The sequence below is a fragment of the Myotis nattereri genome (genome assembly GCF_964212035.1).
Source record: "Myotis nattereri genome assembly, chromosome: 1".
Lineage (NCBI taxonomy): Eukaryota > Metazoa > Chordata > Mammalia > Chiroptera > Vespertilionidae > Myotis > Myotis nattereri.
Window position 1 is genome coordinate 107809592 of NC_138075.1, and position 21668 is coordinate 107831259.

The window sequence follows — 21668 nt, forward strand, 5'->3', positions numbered from 1 at the left end:
CACCATATCTGAGTCTCCATCAATCTTGTCCACACTGTTCAACCCACCTTGATGATCCCTGAGATCCCACCCCACCCAATTTGCAGCCCCACCCAGGCTGTTTATAGTGGCTTTTCCATACAAATGGCCTATTCTGGTTCAGGCTTCAGACTTTTCTAAAATCTCTCAAACAAGCATCAGCTGGACTCAGTGTGCCTCAGACCTCTCAATAAGTGGCCCCAGGCCCAGCACTAGCAACAGCTTGCTAAGGTGCACAGCTTGGCCTCTCTGGGAACCTCCAAGCCCAACAGAAGTAGCAGCCATCTGCAGGTTGGCTCTAGGCAGGGCACAGGCAGTGGCTGACTTTGCACTTCCTGGAAGGCCCCAGAGCCAGGGCACCCAGTGGACAGCTTCAGACCACATCAGATTACAACTCTACCACATCTACGAGTGACACATTCAAAGGATGGACTTGGTAAGCGCCAACGCCCCACTGAAGCCAGTCCTGCTCCATAGGGATATCTCTTGCACTGCAGCTCTCCCACTGTAGACATGCTGGTCCTCACAGCCAGTTGGCCTGGGGGTCAATTCCTCCCCATGATGCCAACAGCAATCAAGGCTCAACTACAACAGGACAATGCACACAGCCTACAAAGGGCACACCTAGAGTGCCCAGCTCAGGTGGGACTGGGAAGGCTGAGCCACTGGACCCTATAGGACACCTACTACACAAGCTCATAGTACCAATTCCAGGAGACATAGCAGCTCTACCTAATACATAGAAACAAACACAGGGAAGCAGCCAAAATGCAGAGACAAAGAAACATGTCACAAATGAAAGAACAAAAAAAAAATCTCCAAAAAGACCTAAATGAAATGGAGGCAAGCAAATTACTAGATACAGAGCTCAAAACAATGATTATAAGGTTGCTCAAGGAAATTAATGAGAGCTTCAAGGGACTAAGTGAGAATGTCAAGGAACTTAGTGAGAATTTCAAGGAAATAGTGAGAACATCAAAGACATGAAAAAGGACCAGTCAGCAATGAAGGCTACACTAACTGAAATGAAGAATAATTTACAGGATATCAAAAGTAGAGTAGAGGATGCCCAGAATCATATCAGTGACTTGAAATATGAGGAAGCAAATAACGCCCAATCAGAAGAGCAAAAATAAAAGAATCCAAGAACATAAAAATAGTGTAAGGAGCCTCTGGGACAACTTCAAGCGTACCAACATTTGCATCATGGGGGTGCCAGAAGGAGAAGTGAGGGAGGAAGAAATTGAAAACCTATTTGAAGAAATAATGATAAAAAACTTCCCCTATATAGTGAAAGAAAGACATACAGGTCCAGGAAGCACAGAGAGTCCCAAACAAGATGAACCCAAAGAAGCTCACATTAAGACACATCATAATTAAAATGCCAAAGACAAAGAGAGAATCTTTTTTTTTTCCTTTCCATACTTTTTTTTTTGTATTTTATTTTATTTATTTTTTTATTATTATTAGTTAAGGTATTACAAATGTGTCCTCATCCTCCCCTTTAACCCCCAACCTCCCCCCCACACACAAACTCATGCTCCCATCCCCCTGTTGTCCATGTCCATTGGTTTGGCTTATATACATGTATACAAGTCCTTCTGTTGATCTCTTACCCTTACCCCCGCCCTCCCCTACTTTCCTTCTGGGGATTGATAGCCTGATCGCTGTTTCTCAGTCTTTGGGTCTGTCCTTTTTCATCAGTCTATGTTGTTCTCTATAATCCACAAATGAGTGAGATCATGTGGTATTTATCTTTCTCTGACTGGCTTATTTCACTTAGCATAATGCTCTCCAGTTCCATCCATGCTGTTGCAAAAGGCAAGAGTTCCTTTTTTTTTAACCACAGCATAGTATTCCATTGTGTATATGTACCACAGTTTTCTAATCCACTCATCTGCTGATGGGCACTTAGGCTGTTTCCAGATCTTAGCTATGGTGAATTGTGCTGCTATGAACATAGGGGTGCATATATCCTTTCTAATTGGCGTTTCTGGTTTCTTGGGATATATTCCTAGGAGTGGGATCACAGGGTCAAATGGGAGTTCCATTTTTAGTCTTCTGAGGTAGCTCCATACTGTTCTCCACAGTGGCTGCACCAGTCTGCATTCCCACCAGCAGTGCAGAAGGGTTCCTTTTTCTCCACATCCTCTCCAACACTTGTTGTTTGTTGATTTGTTGATGATAGCCATTCTGACAGGTGTGAGATGATAACGCATTGTCGTTTTGATTTGCATCTCTCGTATAATTAGTGACTTTGAGCAGGTTTTCATATGTCTTTCTGCCTTCTGTATGTCCTCTTTCGAAAAGTGTCTATCTAGGTCCGTTGCCCATTTTTTTATTGGATTGTTTATCTTCCTTTTGTTAAGTTTCATGAGATCCCTGTAAATGTTGGAAATTAAACCCTTATCGGTGGTATCATTGGTAAATATGTTCTCCCATGTAGTGGGTCTTCTTGTTGTTTTTTTGATGGTTTCCTTTGCTGTGCAAAAGCTTTTTATTTTGATCTAGTCCCATTTGTTTATTTTCTCTTTAGTTTCCATTGCCCTAGGAGCATTATCAGAGAAGAAATTTCTTCGGCATATGTTTGCGATTTCGCTGCCTGTGGATTCCTCTAGTATTTTTATGGTTTCCCGTCTTACGTTTAAGTCTTTTATCCATTTTGAGTTTATTTTTGTGTATGGTGTGAGTTGGTGATCTAGTTTCATCCTTTTGCATGTATCTGTCCAATTTTCCCAACACCATTTATTGAAAAGACTGTCTTGACTCCATTGATAGCTCTTGCCTCCTTTGTCGAATATTAATTGGGCATAGTGGTTTGGGTCGATTTCTGGAGTCTCTATTCTATTCCATTGATCTATATGTCTGTTCTTGTGCCAGTACCAAGCTGTTTTAAGAACAGTGGCTTTGTAATACAGTTTGATATCTGGTATTGAGATCCCACCTACTTTGTGTTTTCTCAGGAATGCTGCAGCAATTCGGGGTCTTTTTTTATTCCAGATAAATTTTTGGAACGTTCGTTCTAGATTTGTGAAATATGCCGTTGGTAATTTAATGGGGATTGCATTGAATCTATAAATTGCTTTGGGTAGTATGGACATTTTGATGATGTTGATTCTACCAATCCATGAACACGGTATATTCTTCCATCTGTTTATGTCTTCCTCTATCTCTTTTTTCAGTGTCCTGTAGTTTTCAGCATATAAGTCTTTTACCTCCTTAGTTAAGTTTATTCCTAGGTATTTTAATTTTGGGGGGGCAATGGTAAATGGGATTGCTTCTGTAGTTTCACTTTCTGTAAGTTCACTATTGGTGTAAAGAAATGCCATGGATTTCTTGGCATTAATTTTGTATCCTGCTACATTGCCGAATTCATTTATTAAGTCTAATAATTTTTTGATGGAGTCTTTAGGGTTCTGTATGTACAGTATCATGTCATCTGCAAATAAGGACAGTTTTACTTCTTCTTTTCCAATCTGGATGCCTTTTATTTCGTCTTCGTGTCTGATCGCAATGGCTAGTACTTCCAGTACTATGTTGAACAGGAGTGGTGAGAGGGGGCATCCCTGTCTTGTTCCTGTTTTTAGGGGGAATGGTTTTAGTTTTTGCCCATTGATTATGATGTTGGCTGTGGGTTTGTCATATATGGCTTTTATTATGTTGAGGTATGATCCTTCTACTCCCATCTTGCTGAGAGTTTTTATCAAGAAAGGGTGTTGGATTTTGTCAAATGCTTTTTCCGCATCAATTGATATGACTATGTGGTTTTTTTCTCTCAATTTGTTTATGTGATGTATCATGTTTATTGATTTGCGGATATTGTACCATCCTTGCATCCCTGGGATAAATCCTACTTGGTCATGGTGTATGATCTTTTTGATGTACTGCTGGATCCGATTTGCTAGGATTTTGTTGAGGATTTTGGCATCTATGTTCATGAGGGATATTGGCCTATAATTCTCTTTCATTGTATTGTCTTTATCTGGTTTTGGGATTAGGGTGATGTTGGCTTCATAGAATGAGCTGGGAAGTGTTCCTTCCTCTTGGATCTTTCGACATAGTCTGAGGAGGATAGGTTTTAGGTCTTCCTTGAATGTTTGGTAAAACTCCCCTGTGAAGCCATCTGGCCCCGGGCTTTTGTTTGCTGGAAGCTTTTTGATTACTGCTTCGATTTCCTCCATAGTTATTGGCCTATTGAGATTTTTAGATTCTTCCTGGTTAAGTTTTGGAAGGTTGTATTTATCTAGGAATATGTCCATTTCCTCCAGGTTGTCTAGTGTGTTGGAGTAGAGTTGTTCATAGTATTTTCTAACAATCCTTTGTATTTCTATGGGGTCTGTTGTTATTTCTCCTCTTTCTTTTCTGATTTTGTTTATTTGGGTCCTCTCTCTTTGTTTCTTGGTGAGCCTGGCTAGAGGTGTATCAATCTTGTTTATCCTTTCAAAGAACCAGCTCTTGGTTTTGTTGATCTTTTGTATTGTTTTTTTGGTCTCTATGTCGTTTATCTCCGCTCTGATCTTTGTTATTTCCTTCCTTCTGCTTACAGTGGGCTTTTTTTGTTGCTCTCTTTCTAATTCTTCGAGTTGTAGAGTTAGGTCATTTATTCTCATTGTTTCTTGTTTCTTGCAGGAGGCTTGTAGAGCTATGAACTTCCCTCTCAAGACTGCTTTGGCTGTGTCCCATAGGTTTTGGATTGTTGTGTTTTCATTGTCATTCATTGCCATGATGTTTTTTATTTCTTCTTTGATCTCACTGGTGACCCAGTCGTTGTTTAATAGCATGCTATTTAGTCTCCATGTGTTTGATTTTTTTTGGATTGTTTTTGTTGTAGTTGATTTCCAGTTTTATGCCTTTGTGGTCTGAGAAGATGCTTGATATGATTTCAATTTTCTTGAATTTGAAGAGACTTTGTCTGTGACCCAATATATGGTCTATCTTTGAAGATGACAAATGTGCACCTGAGGAGAATGTATATTCTGTGGCTTTGGGGTGAAATGTTCTGAAGATGTCAATTAATTCCATCTGATCTAGTGAGTCATTTAGGATTGATGTTTCTTTGCTGAGTTTCTGTTTAGAGGATTTGTCCAGTGGCGATAATGGGGTGTTAAGGTCCCCTACTATGATTGTATTGCTGTCAATCTCTCCCTTGATCTTCTCCAGAAGCTTTCTTACGTATTTGGGTGCTCCTATATTGGGTGCATATATATTTACCAGAGTTATTTCTTCTTGTTGGACTGCTCCCTTTAGTATTATGAAGTGGCCTTCTTGATCTCTTTTTATGTCCTTCCCTTTGAGATCTAATTTGTCAGATATAAGTATTGCTACCCCGGCTTTTTTTTCACTTCCATTGGCCTGAAAAACCTTTTTCCATCCCTTAACCATCAGTCTGTGTGCGTCTTTTTTCTGAGGTGGGTTTCCTGTAGACAGCAGATATATGGGTCATGTTTTCTTATCCACTCATTTACCCTATGCCTTTTGACTGGGGAATTTAATCCATTTACATTTAAAGTTATTATTGATAGAAACTTGTTAGTCGCCATTTTTGTTCTTTACCGCTGCGTTCCTTCTTTGTTTCCTGTTTTTTCTATTTACAGCAGACCCTTTAGCATTTCTTGCATTGCTGGTTTGGTTGTAATAAACTCCCGTAGACCATTTTTGTCTGTGAAGCTCCTGATTTGACCCTCAATTTTGATTGATAGCCTCGCTGGGTATAGTATTCTTGGATTCAGACCCTTCCTTTGCATGACTTTGTATATTTCATTCCATTCCCTTCTTGCCTGATGTGTTTCTGTTGAGAAATCGGTCGCTAGTCTGATGGGGGATCCTTTGTAGGTAACTTTCTGTCTCTCTCTGGCTGCTTTTAAGATTCTTGCTTTGTTGTTGGTGTTTGCCAATTTAATTATTATGTGCCTTGGTGTCGGTCTTTTCGGGTTCATTTTGTTTGGGACTCTGTGAGCTTCTTGGATTTGTGTGAGTTTTTTCCTCCCTATATCAGGGAAATTTTCTGTTACTATTTTTTCAAACAGGTTTTCTATTCCTTGCTCAGTTTCCTCTCCTTCTGGCACCCCTATTATTCGGATGTTGTTTCGTTTAGCATTGTCCCAGAGTTCTCTTAGGCTCTCTTCCTGCTTTTTAATTTTTTTTTCTAGAAGCTGTTCTGTTTGGGTATTTTTTTCTACCTTGTCTTCTAGCTCACTGATACGGTCCTCTGCTTCTTCTAGTCTACTGTTGATGCTTTCTATTGAGTTCTTTATGGCAGTGATGTCGTTTTTCATTTCTTCTTGGTTTCTGTTCATTTCCTCTTGGTTCTTCTTCATTTCCTCTTGGTTCCTACACATATTGTTGAATTGGTCTTCCATTCTTTTCATCCACCTTATGACCATTACTCTGAATTCTTTCTCTGACAGGTTGCTTGCCTCCATTGCCTCTATTTCGTTTACTTCCTTTTCTGATGATGCCTGTTTTTCTTTCATATTTGGGTTGGTTCTTTGTTTCACCATGATTTCTCTTCTCAAGGTGTTTAGTTATGTAGATCTCTCTCTGTTGCGCTGATTCAAAGGCACAAAATACAACACAACAAGGCACAACGTACAAGACACCAAACTAAATGCATTCACGATATTAATAACCCCAAATAAAGGTGACCCCCCCGAGCGAAGAGAATTAGGGGATAAAGAAGAAAAAAGAGAAAAATATTAGAGAGAAAAATAAAAAACAAAAAGGAGTGCCGAAATGAGATTGGGAAAAGGGAGAGAAAAAAAACACACAAAAAGACCAAAAAAAAACACAAAAAAAACCAACAACAACAAAAACAAAAAAAAATTAAGAGAATGAAATAGAGGTGGGGAAGAGGCTATTTGTATGGGGAGAGCAAGGGATTGGAAATTAGATATATAAGTAGGGTGAAATTTAAGAAGGAATAGGTAAAATCCAAAGCAGGAATAGGGTAAGAGAAACAGGACAACAAAAGGGGAAAAGTGAGGAAGAGAGTTTTGGCTTAAGGGTAAATGTGAGATAGAGAGAAATGATGCTAAAGGAACGATAAAAATAGAGTGTAGAACACTAATCCCAAAATAAAATAAAGAAAAATAAAAAAAAATAATAAAAAATAAAATGACCCTTGAAAAAATGGTAAAAGGATAGCAATAATACTGGTTAAAAAATGTAGTAATTAAAAAGGTAAAATCAGGTGATGAAAAAAATAAAAAATAAAAAAATAAATAAAATAGGTTCTTAATGAAATGGTGAAAAAAGAATTAAAAATATATATATATAAAAATATTCAGAAGTGAAGGTGCTTCAGATCTTCCACTCTTCTTTTTGGCACGCCTCAGTCCTGCCAGGCATTCAGGGGAGTGTTGAACTTCCCTGCGATACACTGTCCCTCCGTGCAGTAAACCACAGACCTGATTTTAAGGCAGGTTGTATTTTTTTACCAGACTGCCTTTATTTGTGATCGCAAAAGAGACAGTTCGTGGCTCTGCCTCTGGGTGGCAGTGTGTCTGGATTTACCTCCGAGGCTCTAAGTCCTCTCTATCAGTAGGGTTTTGTCCTCTATGGTATTTGGAACTGATTCCGGAAAGACCACTGCCCAGAGCTGGTTCCTTGCCACTGTCCGCTGTTTCCCAGGCTCCCCAAAAAGAACTTTCCCCTACAGGCTCTGCGAATGACCCCAACTGGGGAATCCCATGCGCTGGGTTTAATAATCAAATGCACGGATCTAAGGGGAACTGTAACAAGAGCCTGATAGTTGTGCGAATTCGCAAGCCTCCACCTTCCAGGTCTGCGCACAGTCTCCGCGCGCAGTCTCCGTGCGCCCACTCGCCCCTGGCACCAAGCAGCCAGCAGATTGGCAAAGTCCAAGACTGCTCCTTTACATCCAGTCCAGCTATGGGCTCATTTTTCGCGTTCCCTTCTGCCAGCAGCCCTGTGGGGCCCCTTCCCCACTCGCAGGTCACGCTGGTCCCAACGGCTGCGGACTCTGTGGGGCGCAGATTCCGTCCCGCGCGCGCGCGCGCGCGAGCTCGGTCCTCCCTCCAACCCGAACTGCAAACCGCACCTTTAGGGGATGTCCAACCTTTCCGTGAGAAGAAGCAGTGCTCGTCTGAGTTCACGCAGTCATGCTGCTTGAGATCCCTTGTTTCCAGGTTAGTAGCTGGTCTCTGGATGCCGGCAACAACCACCCAAGATGGCGCAGTCTCCGCTGCTTAGCTGGCGCACCAGGAGAGGCTTCAGCCTCAGTCTCCAACAGTCCTTTTTTTTCCCTGGGGGGTTCTCAGTCTTTCCTAGCTGCAGACAATCTCTCAGCTGAAAATCCTCTACCTATTCGGGCTGAATGTTACCCGTTTCAGCTGCTCACCCTTATCTGCTCCAGGACAAGGCACAGGACACGTCCGCTTATACCTCCGCCATTTTCCTAAAAATCGACAAAGAGAGAATCTTAAAAGCAGCAAGAACAAGGAATTAATTACCTACAAGGAAGCACCCATACAACTGTCAGCTGATTTCTCAACAGAAACTGCAGGCCAGAAGGGATTGACAAGAAATATTTAAAGTGATAAAAGCAAGGACTTACAACAAAGATTACTCTACCCACCAAACCTATCATTTAGAATTGAAAGTCAAATAAAGAACTTCACAGACAACAGAAAACTAAATGAGTTCATCACCACTAAACCAGTATTACATGAAATGTTGAAGGGTCTTCAAGAAGAAGGAGGAGCCCTGACTGGTTTGGCTTAGTGGATAGAGCGTCAGCCTATGGACTCAAGGGTCCTGAGTTCGATTCTGGTCAAGGGCATGTACCTTGGTTGCAGGCATATACCCAGTGGGGAGTGTGCAGGAGGCAGCTGATCAATGTTTCTCTCATTGATGCTCCCTCTCCCTTCCTCTCTGTAAAAAAATCAATTAAAAAATATATTTTTAAAAAAAAGGAGGAGGAGAAAGAAGAGAAGTAGAAGAAAGATAAAAATATGGCAATAAATACATATCTATCAACACTTAACTAAGGAAGTAAAAGACCTATACACGGAAAACTACAGGACACTGAAAAAAGAGATATAGATGGAAGAACATACCGTGTTCGTGGATTGGTAGAATCAACATCATCAAAATGTCCATACTACCCAAAGCAATCTATAGATTCAATGCACTCCCCATTAAAATACCAACGGAATATTTCACAGACCTAGAATGAACTCTCCAAAAATTCGTCTGGAATAAAAAAAGACCCCGAATAGCTGCAGCAATCCTGAGAAAGAAGAACAAAGTAGGTGGGATCCCAATACCAGATGTCAAGCTGTATTACAAAGCCACTGTTCTCAAAACTGCCTGGTATTGGCCCAAGAACAGACATATAGATCAATGGAATAGAATAGAGAACCCAGAAATAGACCCAGGCTACTATGCTTAATTAATATTTGACAAAGGAGGCATGAACATACAATGGAGTCAAGACAGTCTCTTCAATAAATGGTGTTGGGAAAATTGGGCAGGTACATCCAAAAAGATGAAAGTAGACCACCAACTCACACCATACACAAAAATAAACTCAAAATGGATAAAGGACTTAAACATAAGACGGGAAACCACAAACAGAGGAATCCACAGGCAGCAAAATCTCAGAAATATGCTGAAGCAATTTCTTCACTGATACTGTTCCTAGGGCAATGGAAACTAAAGAGAAAATAAACAAATGGGACTACATAAAAATAAAAAGCTTTTGCACAGCAAAAGAAACCATCAACAAAACAACAAGAAAGCCCACTGCATGTGAGAACATATTTGCCAATGTTATCACCGATAAGCATTTAATCTCCAAAATTTACAGGGAACTCATACAACTTAACAAAAGGAAGATAAACAACCCAATCAAAAAATGGGCAACATACCTAAATAGATACTTTTCAAAAGAAGACAGAAGGAAGGCCAAGAGACATATGAAAACATGCTCAAAGTCACTAATCATCCAACAGATGCAAATCAAAACGACAATGAGGTACCATCTCACACCTGTCAGAATGGCTATCATCAACAAATCAACAAATGACAAGTGCTGGTGAGGATGAGGAGAAAAAGGAACCCTCGTGCACTGCTGGTAGGAATGCAGACTGGTGCAGCCACTGTGGCGAACAGTATGGAGTTTCCTTAAAAAACTAAAAATGGAACTTCCATTTGACCCAGTGATCCCACTTCTAGAATATTTCCCAAGAAACTAGAAACACCAATCAGAAAGGATATATGCACCCCTATGCTCAATTCACCATAACTAAGATTTGGAAACAGCCTAAGTGCCCATCAGCAGATGAGTGGATTAAAAAACAGTGGTACATCTACACAATGGAATACTATGCTGCGGTTAAAAAGAAGTTCTTACCATTTGCAACAGCATGGATGGAACTGGAGAGCATTATGCTGAGAGTGAAATAAGCTAGTAAGAGAAAGATAAATATCACACGATCTCACTCATTTGTGGAATATAATGAACAACATAAACTGATGAACAAAAACAGATCCAGAGACAGAGAAGCATCAATCAGACCATCAAACCTTAGAGGGGAAGTACGGGAGGGTGGGGGTAAGGGGGAGAGATCAACCAAAGGATGTGTATGCATGCATATAAGCCTAACCAATGGACACAGACAACAGAGTGGTGAGGGCATGGTGGGGGGATATGAGGGGGGGAAATGGGGGGATAAAGACACATATGTAATACCTTAATCAATAAAGAAATTTTTTTATTTTTTTATTTTTTTTTAAATATATTTTATTGATTTTTCACAGAGAGGAAGGGAGAGAGATAGAAAGTTAGAAACATCGATGAGAGAGAAACATCGATCAGCTGCCTCCTGCACATCTCCCACTGGGGATGTGCCCGCAACCCAGGTACATGCCCTTGACCAGAATCGAACCTGGGACCTTTCAGTCCGCAGGCCGATGCTCTATCCACTGAGCCAAACCGGTTTCGGCCTTAATCAATAAAGAATTTTTTTAAAAAAAAGGATAGCCCTAGCCATTTTGGTTCAGTGGATAGAGCATCAGCCCATAAACTGACGGGTCCTGGGTTTGATTCTGGTCAAGGGCACATACCTCAGTTGTAGGCTCCATCCCCGGCCTTGGTTGGGGCATGTGCAGGAGGCAACCAATCAATGTGTCTCTCTCACATTGGTGTTTCTCTCTCTGTCTCCCCCGCTCCCTTCCACTCTCTTTAAAAATCAATGGAAAACTATCCTCAGGTGAGGATTAACAATAAATAAATAAACAAACAAACAAACAATTGAATCTAAAATCAAAATAAATGAACAAAGAGTCTAATGGATAAAATAAACTGATGAATAAAATAGAATCAGAGGCATAGAAATGTGGAATTGAGTAATGAATCTCTGAGGGAAGGGGGAAGGGTAGTGTGAAGAGATTAACCAAAGGACTTATATGCAAATATGCATTACCCAAGGACACAGACAATAGGGTAGTCAAGGCCTGGGGTAAGGTGGAATCTGGGTGGAGGAGAGCAACGAGGAGGGGAATAAAGGGCAGGACATCTGTAATACTCTCAACAATAAAACATATATATATATATATAATACGAATGGATGTTGGGGCCAGAGACATAAAAGCCTCTGTTTTCAGTATGACATTTCATCACCTTCTCCCCTGGCAGTCAGTGAGCTTTGAGGGGGCAGCCTGACCCCAAGACCCACTCCCTAGACCTAGAGATGTCTTAGGAAAACTTCTGTCCCTTCCTAGTCCTTGAGTATAACCTCCCTCCCCAACTTCCTACACCAGAAGTTCAGAGTCCACTCCAGGGATGAGAAAAGAGAATTAGATGGCTCAGAGACAGTCACCAAATGCTGGGTGGGAGGTAAAATAGGACCTGTGTCTTGAATTCTCCAAGACGCACTTCCTCAACTGCCCTGGTTAAGAGGTGGACCTGGGGCGAACCAGGTTTTGTGCCAAATGTGTTAGGTGTGCTAGATGTGCCCTACGTGTCCTAGATGTATGAAATGTCCTACCTGTGTTCTAAATGTGTGTTGGTGTGCCCAGTCCTGACTTAAGTCACCTTCAGAGCCTACTTTACTTGGTGGGCATGAGAGGATTACCTGAGCCCACACAGACAGCCCATATAGTGCAGAGACCATATAGTGTAGAGGTTAAAAGCATGGACTTGACCCAGATGACTTTCAAGCTGTGTCACCCTGGGCACATTTCACCCATCTGTGACTCAGTTTTCAAAAACAGCTGAGATAATAGGGTTATTGAAACAATGACAGGAGCGAGCAGTGCAGGGGACCCTGTAAAGGCTGTCATCATGGGGCCTTGGTAGTGGCTCTTCCCATGGCTGTCCTGCATTAGGGAGTTGTTGCCTCCTGGACTGTAAGCTCTGATTCCAGGTAGGTCTCACTTACGTACCTGGTATCTTTACATGTGGAGCACTGGGGAGAGGTGGGGCCTTCTGTGTGCCTGTGTGAAGCCAGGTCTTGAATCTTAAGAGCTTTTGAATGAGGAAGATAGGGGCAGAAGGGGAGGTGGTCAGAGGGGTACTTGCCAGGCTATGCTCTCCATCCAGCACTGTCTAGTATGGCCCTCTCACATCCCTGTGTTCTGTGTGACAGTGCAGGGACTTCACAGCCCACACAGGCTACGAGATGCTGCTGCAGCGGCTGCTGGATGGCAGGAAGATGTGCAAGGACATGGAAGAGCTTCTGAGGCAGAGGTGAGCACCAACAGGGTTGGCAAGGGTAGGTGTAGGAAGGAGACTACCCTCCACCTAGTTCTGGAAAATGACTGAGGCTGCCCATCCCAGCCAACCTGCTGTCAGGAAGAGGGTGGTGGGGATAAAGAAGGTGAAGAGATTAGCCAAACATAAGTATAGCCCATGGACACAGACAACAGTGTGGTGAAGGCCAAGGTGGGTAAAGGTGGGTGAAGTTGGGCAAAGGATGGGGGAAGTGGGGGACATCTGTGATAGTGTCAACAATAAAAATATAAAAGTAAAAAAAGAAAGAAAATGACAACCATTTTTTCCTGATATTGAAAATATGAGTACATAAAAAAAATATTCAAAAAGTTGGACCATTTCTCTTAAAACGTATTGCCTTTTCCTATATTATGTTATAACATATTTTATACATAAAGTTATTTTCCTTACAAAAAAAACAAAGTCATGACTGTGGCTTTCCTGTGTTTCCCTAGATGTGGGCCTTCCCCAAGTGGGAAAATAATACCAAGACTCTTCAGATGTCCCTGTATTTGGCCAACCTTTATTTAGAATGGGTGTGGGGAACCTTTTTTCTGCCAAAGGCCATTTGGATATTTATAACATTATTCGTAGGCCATACAAAATTATCAACTTAAAATTATATTGCTATGAAAAAAACTTCTACATTTATTGAATTCTGACTCCTGCCTGTGGTTGCCTTGCCAGGGCCACACCAAATGATATGGCCTGCAGGCTGGACGTTCCTCACCCCTGATTTGGAGAAAGTGCTGGGGGCTTAACTTTCTGAAGGAGGAGCCTGGAAAACCATCCTGCTCCCAGATGCTAAGAGGGTGGTTTCTCCAGTCCTGTCGCAGACTTTTGAGGGATCTGCAGACATTTGAGGGAGCCATGGCCAACAGAACTGGAGGAGATGCAATGCCCATGCTTTGTTCTTGCAGGGCCCAAGCAGAGGAGCGGTACGGGAAGGAGCTGGTACAGATCGCCCGGAAAGCAGGTGGCCAGACAGAGATCAAGTAAGAGGTCCCAGAGCCTGGGCTTCCTCCTCCATTACCAGGCACTTTCTGGGCATTTAGATAGGGTTTAGGGTGGACTGGGCATGGCCAGGAAGGGTCTGGGTGGCTCCCAGGGCAGGGATGGGCAGCTCTCTTGGGTATTGAGAGGTCAGATTCTGTGTATGGGAGAAAATCCAGTGGTCTGGGTGGTGGGAAGGTCCTGGGCAGGAGGGCAGGGGCCATGTGTCCTCAGGCACTTGCAGCATAGCCATACAACCTCCCCCAAAGTCCTAAAGCCCTGAGGGGCAGGTGACAGGCCTTCCATGAGCTGCTGAGTCCCTTACAGTGTTGGCTCAGTCTAGGCTACAAGGTGAGGACACCAGCTCCTCACCCACAAGCTGTGTAATCATGGTCTGGTCACTGACATTCTCTGTGCCTGTTTCCTTATCAGTGAGTCAGGATAATAATGCAACCTTCCTCAAAAGATTAAAGGAGTCCAGGGGCTCAGTTTAGGCCTAGTTATCAGGAGAGGCAATAAAGGCAGCTGCTGGGGTGAAGCAGCCAGGCTTTTTGAGCCTTGAAACCTGGGTCTCTGTGTGCAGAGAGCTGGGCAGAGGAGTAGATGGGGAGAGAGTGATAATTTGAGAGTGGCTGAAGGAGAACTTTCTAACAGTGGAGGAGCTACCTTGGGAAAATGTGAACTCTTCTCCAGGGTGAGGACTGAGCCAGCCTGAAAGACAAAACACTGGACTCTAAGTTCTAAAAGGGCTCTGATGAGTCCTTCTCCTACCCAGGAGCCCCAAGAACTGACCTTAGCCTGCAGCTGCCATAGCAACCCCTGCTCCTGGAAATCAAGCCTGTGAGTGCCTGGCTCTGCTCAAGGAAAGTGACCCCAAAACCTGTCAGCTCCAAAGCCATTTCAGTGCCCTGAACACTCTCTAGTCTAGGTCTTCTAAAGATCTAGGGCACCCTGGCTGGTTCCTGCTTCCACCTGGATCCAGAAAAATCATGGGAAAACCTAAAGGAAGATTTTAAAATGTTATGAACCAGAGGAGATAAATGCTCAGTTTGTGCATTGGACCAAAAAAATCATGAATGCAAAGTAAGAATTCATGAGCTCTAGTCCTCACTCAGCTTTTGTGAATTGTGTGGCTATGAGCAAGTTGCTTAACCTCTCTGAGTTTGGTTCTCATCTGCCCAATCCAGGGGACTATTGTGAAGATCAACAGGAACATGGGCTGAGGGTCTTCCAGGGGCAGGGCCGAGGTTGGAAACAGGATGGGCACAGAGGAGGGCTGAGGACATGGTGATGAATGAATGGAATCTCTTGGGGCCCTTCTTTGTCCCAGTTAGGGAAGCATGACCAGGAAGGAGTCCCTGCCTACCTCCTGGCTTCCTAGGCCAGGAGGAAAACTTTCCCAGAAAAAGAGGAGTTGGAAGGGTGCTCCAGGCAGGGTCATGATGGGAGCCCAGGCTAAGGAGCAGTGAGTCACAGGGGACTTAAAACAGGAAGAAGAAGCCACTAAGGAGGAGCATAAAATGAAAGTGGAGCCAGGGTGGGCAGTGGGAAGGATGGAGAGGTACACAATATCTTGTCTGGGTTTTAGAACTATGAAGTGGCCAGGGCTATGTTCTGGGCAGCCCTGATCTCCTGTATGGTCATAGGAGGCTGAGTAGGGCAAGGTCTGCCCTGCCCTATTTAATGTGAGAACCTGGGGTGGCCATTCCCACTCTGAGTCCTGGGTTCTAGACTATGAAACGGATCAGTCACTTTCAAGATTTGCTCTGGGCAGTCACAATGTTGAGCAGAGAGCAGCAACCCATGGGAATGTCTAATAAATATGGGGTCTTAACAATTTCACAGGCTGTTCAATAAGTCAGATAATTGGGGTCATCCTGCTTAGTTTGGGGCTGAGAGGCCTGACTGGGCAGCCTCAACCATTTCTTTGGGACCCAGCCCCTCTCTGGCCCAGAATGCTGGAAACTGTGAGCCCCTGGAGGGGGAGCCTTCCTCCAACATGGGAGCCCCAGGCTGGGGCAAGGAATAGAGTCTGGGTCTGCCTTGTTGCCCACCGGAGGAGCTGGAGCCTGGGCTGGGTATGCTGAACCTGCAGGAGGAGAGACAGAAACAAAACCTGCAGGGGCCTTTACAGCTCAACCATGGAGGGTCCAGAGCAGGCCGGGAGTAGTGTGTGCAAACCAGCACTGCCTCCAACTCCCTATCAACCTTTGCCAACCAGAGGAGCAGGGCATAGCAGGATGGAATAGGGAGGACTAGGGAGGAAACACACTGGGAAATGTAGAAATGGAGGGGAGGTGTCTTTCTGCCAAAGGACTGACATGGACAAAAGCTGGAGGTGGGAAAGTGCAAGGCACATTCAGAGGCAGGAATGGAATAATCTCAGCTCACTGGCTGCCTCCCTTAGAGCCATGCCCCATGCAGCTCCCAGCACACAATAGGTTCTTAATAAGTATTGCTGTTGAGTCCCATGGCATGTACTAGGGTTAGTGAGACCATTCCATTATTCCTTTCTCTAACTATGGACCAAGTACCCATACCCATCCATTTATTCAGCAAGCATGTATGGAGCACCTTCTATGAATTTCCCCACACTAAGTCATGGGGATTCAAAATTTTAAAAATAAATAAAATAAAGGGCCCCACCATCCTGAAGCCAGAGTCTAGTACACTGAGGGTGATTTCATCTTCCCTCCCTTTAGAACCCTCTAATGCCTATCACCTCCAGGAAATTCTCCCAGACACTCTAGCTTTGCCTATCAGGGTCTTGGATTTGATCAGATCACCCCATTCCCACACCAACCTGGAGGGCTCTTTGTGGAAAGAGTGAATGAAAGCCTGGGTCACTTCTGTGTTGTGGACATTTGTGGAAGTATATTTGTGGTTAGCCCCTCTGGGAAAGGTGGCTTGACTATTTAGCTTGGGGGATGGCACCTCCTCCTGTAGAGGGAGCCCTTAGCCTCCACATGGCCAAGATCCCCAGGTCCCACAAGATGCTCATTCTCAGTCCCTTGGAGGGCAGGCAGAGGGCAGGGGATGCACAGGTTTGGTGGAGGCAAACAGACAACAAAGCAGGAAATTAAGTGACCCCAGAAATAGCCCAGCAAGAGCCAAAAGGGCAGAGCTGATTGGCCTCCCTCGCCTCTGCTGCCTGAAGATGAAGCATTTCTGCATCAGCCCTGCCCTCAGACTGGCCAGAAACCTCACTGGGGTCTGGAGGATCAACCACATACATTAAAGGGAGGTTATTCTTGTCTTCAAATGATTTTTCTCATTCACCTCCTTCGCATATTAAATCAGCAAACATCCACTGGGCAATGGAGAATGCACAAATAAGACTTGGTCCCCACACTCAAGAGATCCCATAAGCCCTTTCAATGCATTTTAAAGACAACATTAGGAAGGCAGAGGACTCTATCACTATTGCTTCTAGCCCTGCAGAAAGCTCACCTGGACTCTCCCTTCCAACTGCCAGGTCTTTACTCTGACTGTTGATCCCTATCTCTTCCCTCTCCAGTGTACCTGCACTTTGAGCTTTGGCTGAAATATCACCTCCCCCCAAAAGCTGCACCTCCTCCCCCACTTGCTCATCCTGGGTGCTGGGCATGTGCTTCCAGAAGCTGCAAAGGGCAGGGATTCAGGAAATGAAAAAGAATCAAGGTGGGCAGGGTTGGAGCCAATTTTCTTGTAAGCCTCTCTGTGGTTACCTCAAGCAAGGACAGCTCCTGAAGGAGGATGGACTTACACCATTACATTCCCACATCACCCCCACCTGTCATAGCCTAAAATGCTGTGGTTTTCCTATCAGGAGAGGGTTTTGTTGTTGCTGTTGTTTCCATAATTTCTCTTCCTCTGAGCTCAGAGAATGAAGGTATCACTAAGGATGTTGGAGGGAGACAGGCGGGCCCTGTTACCAGAAGGGGTCCTCTGACACCAACTAACTTCAGGCCCAGCCTCCAGCACAGGGAGGTGAGAGGAACCACTCCTATCAGCAGGGAGGCACCAGCCTCCTGGTGAGCCGGTGGGCAGTGGGTAGGGAGGCCAAAGCAGGGGCCTGAGGTGGGTCATGCCACATGGTGGGAACGTTACAAAAGACAATATTTATATTGGAAATGTAGGCTGTGTTTGAGCATAGAATTTCAGGCTGAACATCCTGAGAGCCAAGTCAAAAGGGGCATCTGGATGAGATATACACAAGGATAGCAGTGACTAATAGCAGAGGGTAGAGGTCTGCCCGGGGTTCCTGCCCTTGACATGCAAAGAAGACACAATAGAGGAGAGTTCAAGATCTTGGAAACAGTTTTTCTGAATGGCAAAGGGGAAGAACCTGGGGATGATAGAAAAGCTAAGAGAAACTATCTTTGCTGGGTCTCGTGGGGCAGAGAAAGACTTCAAATGGTCCCCAAATCCTCTACAAGAGTTTAAGGCCATTCCCCTGATGAGAGTTATGAGGACTGAATAATTTAGGCCAGCAGCTATCACATTTGAATGGACATCAGCAGTACCTGAGGCTTAATACAGTATGCTGGGCCCCATTGTGAGTTTCTATTTCAGGACTGGGGTGGAGCCTGAGGATCTGCATTTCCAACAAACCTCCAGATAATGTTGATGCTGCCAATGTGCAAATTACACTTTGAAATTCACTTAGTTTAGGGCTAGGGGTCTGGCATTGAGTAGACCCCCCACAGTTCTCTAGGCTCGGATCCCTGTGGGTCCTGCCAGGGTGCTGTATCTGCTTGGCCTCAGTTTCCCTGACTGTCCAATGGGATGAAGGAGTCCCCTGGAAGCCTGCCTTGCATGGATTGCTAGGAGATGCCAGCAAGAGGGCAGGAGCCCTGGGGTGTCCTGGGCAGATGTTGTATGGCCATGTGGCCACCAGGGGACCTGCGCATTGCTCTGCAGAAAGGCTGGGCCAAGGGCAGCTGCCAGATGCATCCAGGACAGAACATGTCCCTGTTGCCTCTGCATGACCCCAATAAGCCTGGACATGCTCTGGCCTCAGTTTCCCTATCTGCTTCCACTCACTGTGGCTCCTCAAGCATCCTGGTGAGGGGAAAGCCACAGTGGATTTTGCCTCCTTGATTAAGAGGCTACAAACACAGGCAGAGAATTTTACCCCTGGGAATGGACAAACTCTTACATGGAACACTGGAGATATAGCTCAGGCTAGGTTCAGGGGCCTGGGTGACCCCCAGAACTGGGCGGGGGGTGCAGTTGTAGACTCAGGAAAGGGCTGCACAATATCTGGATCCCAACAGAGATGCTTTGTACATATAAATTCATTTAATCCTCACAATAATCCTGTTTGTGTTATTATTATCCCCATTTTACAAAAGGGGAACTGAGACACAAAGAGTATAATTAACTTGTCCAAGGTTATACAGAGCCTGGACTGAACCCAGGTTGGCTGGCTCTAGCATCTGCATGTGGGAATCCAGAACAGGAGCTCCTATCCAGGGCCTGCTGGGTTCCTATGCTGGGATTCCAAATCACCTCTCCTGCACAAAACAGGGAACTCACCCCTCTGAAAGCTGATGGGCACTCTGCCCACCCACGCTGTTTCTGACCCAAAGAGCACTCTGCCTCATGGTGCCACATTATCTATCAGCCGACAGAACTTAGTCCTGGCTGGGCTCCAACATCTTTGCTTAGGCCTCAACTTGGTTCATGGTTCTGTGTACAAGCCCCCTCGGCAAGGTTGCCAGGTAAAATACAGTATTCCCAGTTAAGTTTGGATTTCAGATAAATAACAAGAGCTTTTTAAATGTAAGTACGTTCAAATATTAATGGGGAATACATACTAAAAATGTATTAGTTGTTTGATCTAAGTCCAAATTTAATTGTAGTCCTGTATTTTTATTTGCTCCATCAGGCAACCCCTACCCTCTGGTGTCTTCCCCTACCTTACAGGCCAGGTGCCAACCTCTTCCCTTCCTGCTCTCCCTGCTGCCCACCCTGCTGCCTTATGACTCCTTCTTCTGGTTTCTCTCAGGCACCTCAGGTTCAGCACACCATAAAGTAAACTCCTTATCTTCCCTCCTGGGTCCCCCTCAGAGGTGTCACCAGTGTCCACCGAGCCACCCCAGCCAGGGGCCAGAAATAGTCTCCCACTGTTCTCATCTGCACATCCTGTTCTCCCTGTTGCTCTCCCCACATTTCTCTCCTCCTTCACCCCTTCCCTGCTTGCCCCCTCCCATCCAGCTTCCTCCAAAATATCCTCCAGGCCACCTGCCTAAATCCAGGTCTAAACCCTGCCTCCTCCTACCTCAGCCAGGAGAGGGGCTCCAAGGAGGGAGGAAAGGGGCCCTGAGGACATGCAGAAGCCAGGAGCATTCTGCCCCAGTGGGGAGATTTGATTGCTTTATAATTTCCAAAGAAAAACTTTGCCTTCTAGAAATCCCAGCTCCCTTGGGTCTATCTAGGTCAGTGTATGTGAGTGAGTGACCTAGGGCCTTCCCACCAAAATAAAGTTTCTGGGGCTTGGTGGGACTTCAGGTTCCACTGCATTATCCTCCTGCTGACCCTGGCCTCTCTTTTTTGCAGCTCCCTTAGGGCCTCATTTGACTCCCTGAAGCAGCGTAAGTCACAATTTTCTTCTACTCCAGGCTGTAGGGTAAAAGGACCTTCTGGGAACATAGACAGAGGTGGATGGATTCTGGCCAGGAGAGGAGTTTAGGCTGCACGTAAGTCTGTGGGACTAACGGAGGATTTGGGATGACAGAAACTAGCTTAGGTGGGGTGAATGTGTATGTGGCTGACACCCATCGGTCTGATGTGGGAGACCAATGTCTATACTCTGCCCTCAGAAATGGAAGACATTGGCAACTCCCACATGCAGCTGGCCCTGGCCCTGCGTGAGGAGCTCCGCAGCCTTGAGGACTTCCGAGAGAGGCAGAAGGAGCAGAGAAAAAAGGTGAAGCAGGTGCTGGGGTGTTCCTCCATCACCAAGACCCCAAGTGGGAGGTGGCCATCTTCACTCTGGAGGTGGGAGGAGATGGACCCTAGGTCAGTGTATGTGAGTGGGCTTTCCCACCAAAATAAAGTCCCTGGGGCCAACGGTCCCATGGAGTATGGGGGCAGTACCCCAGGTTTGGGGGTGAGGGTGATTTGAGGTAAAAAGGGAAGGGCTCAGCTCACAGGCCTAGGAGCCCCCCTGGGGGTCCTTCCCTGAGCCATCAGAAAGAGGAGAAGACATCAGTCTTATTGACCATCCTATCTCAGCAGACTGTAGAGGGACAGTAACAGCTTGGAATTATCCAAAGAAAGAAAACTAAATTGGGGAGTCACCAAAGACTGGTCCTGAGCCCAAGGATCCAAGCTGTTTTTCTGGGAGAAAAGCAGACCTGGAACCAGTCACTGGCCACTCTGCAGTGCTGCGCAAGGCTGAGGGGGGAAACATAGCCTGCTGGTATTAGGGGGTGTTACGCTTACTTCAGCATCCACAATACTTCTCACCCAGGTGTAAGGCATGGCTATTTCTAGATGGAAGAACTGCATGGAAAGGAAGTGAGGCTCTCTCATGGGAAGTGTGCAAGCAGAGGTTGAAGGCTATGTGTCAGAAAAGCTGCAGTGGTGGGGTGGGAGGTGGGCTTGGTGATCTCTGTGACCCAGAGTCCCCTCCCAAAACCTGAGACTGATTGGCTGAGTATATGGCCTGCTGGGAGGACAAGTGAGGACACATGCTCAGACTCTAGGGTCTTAGTGATAAGAGTATTGTTCTGGACAGGGAGGGAGACATCAGCACACAGAAATATTTCTTACTTGGAGAGAAAGGATTCTTGTGAAATATACAAAAAAAAAAATGAAAATGGAAACGTCCATACAACTGAGCTGTAAAGGAGAAAAAGGTGTCAGCTAGGCTGGGCTTTGGTGTCCTCACCCAGCTACTTCCCCTCTCTGTGCCTCAGTTTTCTTCTTGCAG

General features: G+C 45.0%; 1 protein-coding gene across 5 annotated transcripts in view; it reads left to right on the forward strand.

The window, feature by feature from the left end:
* PSTPIP1 (proline-serine-threonine phosphatase interacting protein 1) overlaps nt 1–21668 on the forward strand; it is a 53819-nt gene that overhangs the window by 16785 nt on the left and 15366 nt on the right. For 4 of the 5 annotated variants that reach the window (XM_081084328.1, XM_081084331.1, XM_081084327.1 and 1 more), the window contains exons 2-5: nt 12630–12730; nt 13675–13749; nt 20291–20325; nt 20554–20660. In XM_081084328.1, the coding sequence (XP_080940454.1) occupies nt 12630–12730; nt 13675–13749; nt 20291–20325; nt 20554–20660 (318 nt within the window). Of the gene's footprint in view, nt 1–12629; nt 12731–13674; nt 13750–20290; nt 20431–20553; nt 20661–21668 lie in introns of all 5 variants that reach the window. The other variant, XM_081084330.1, reaches the window with a different exon arrangement.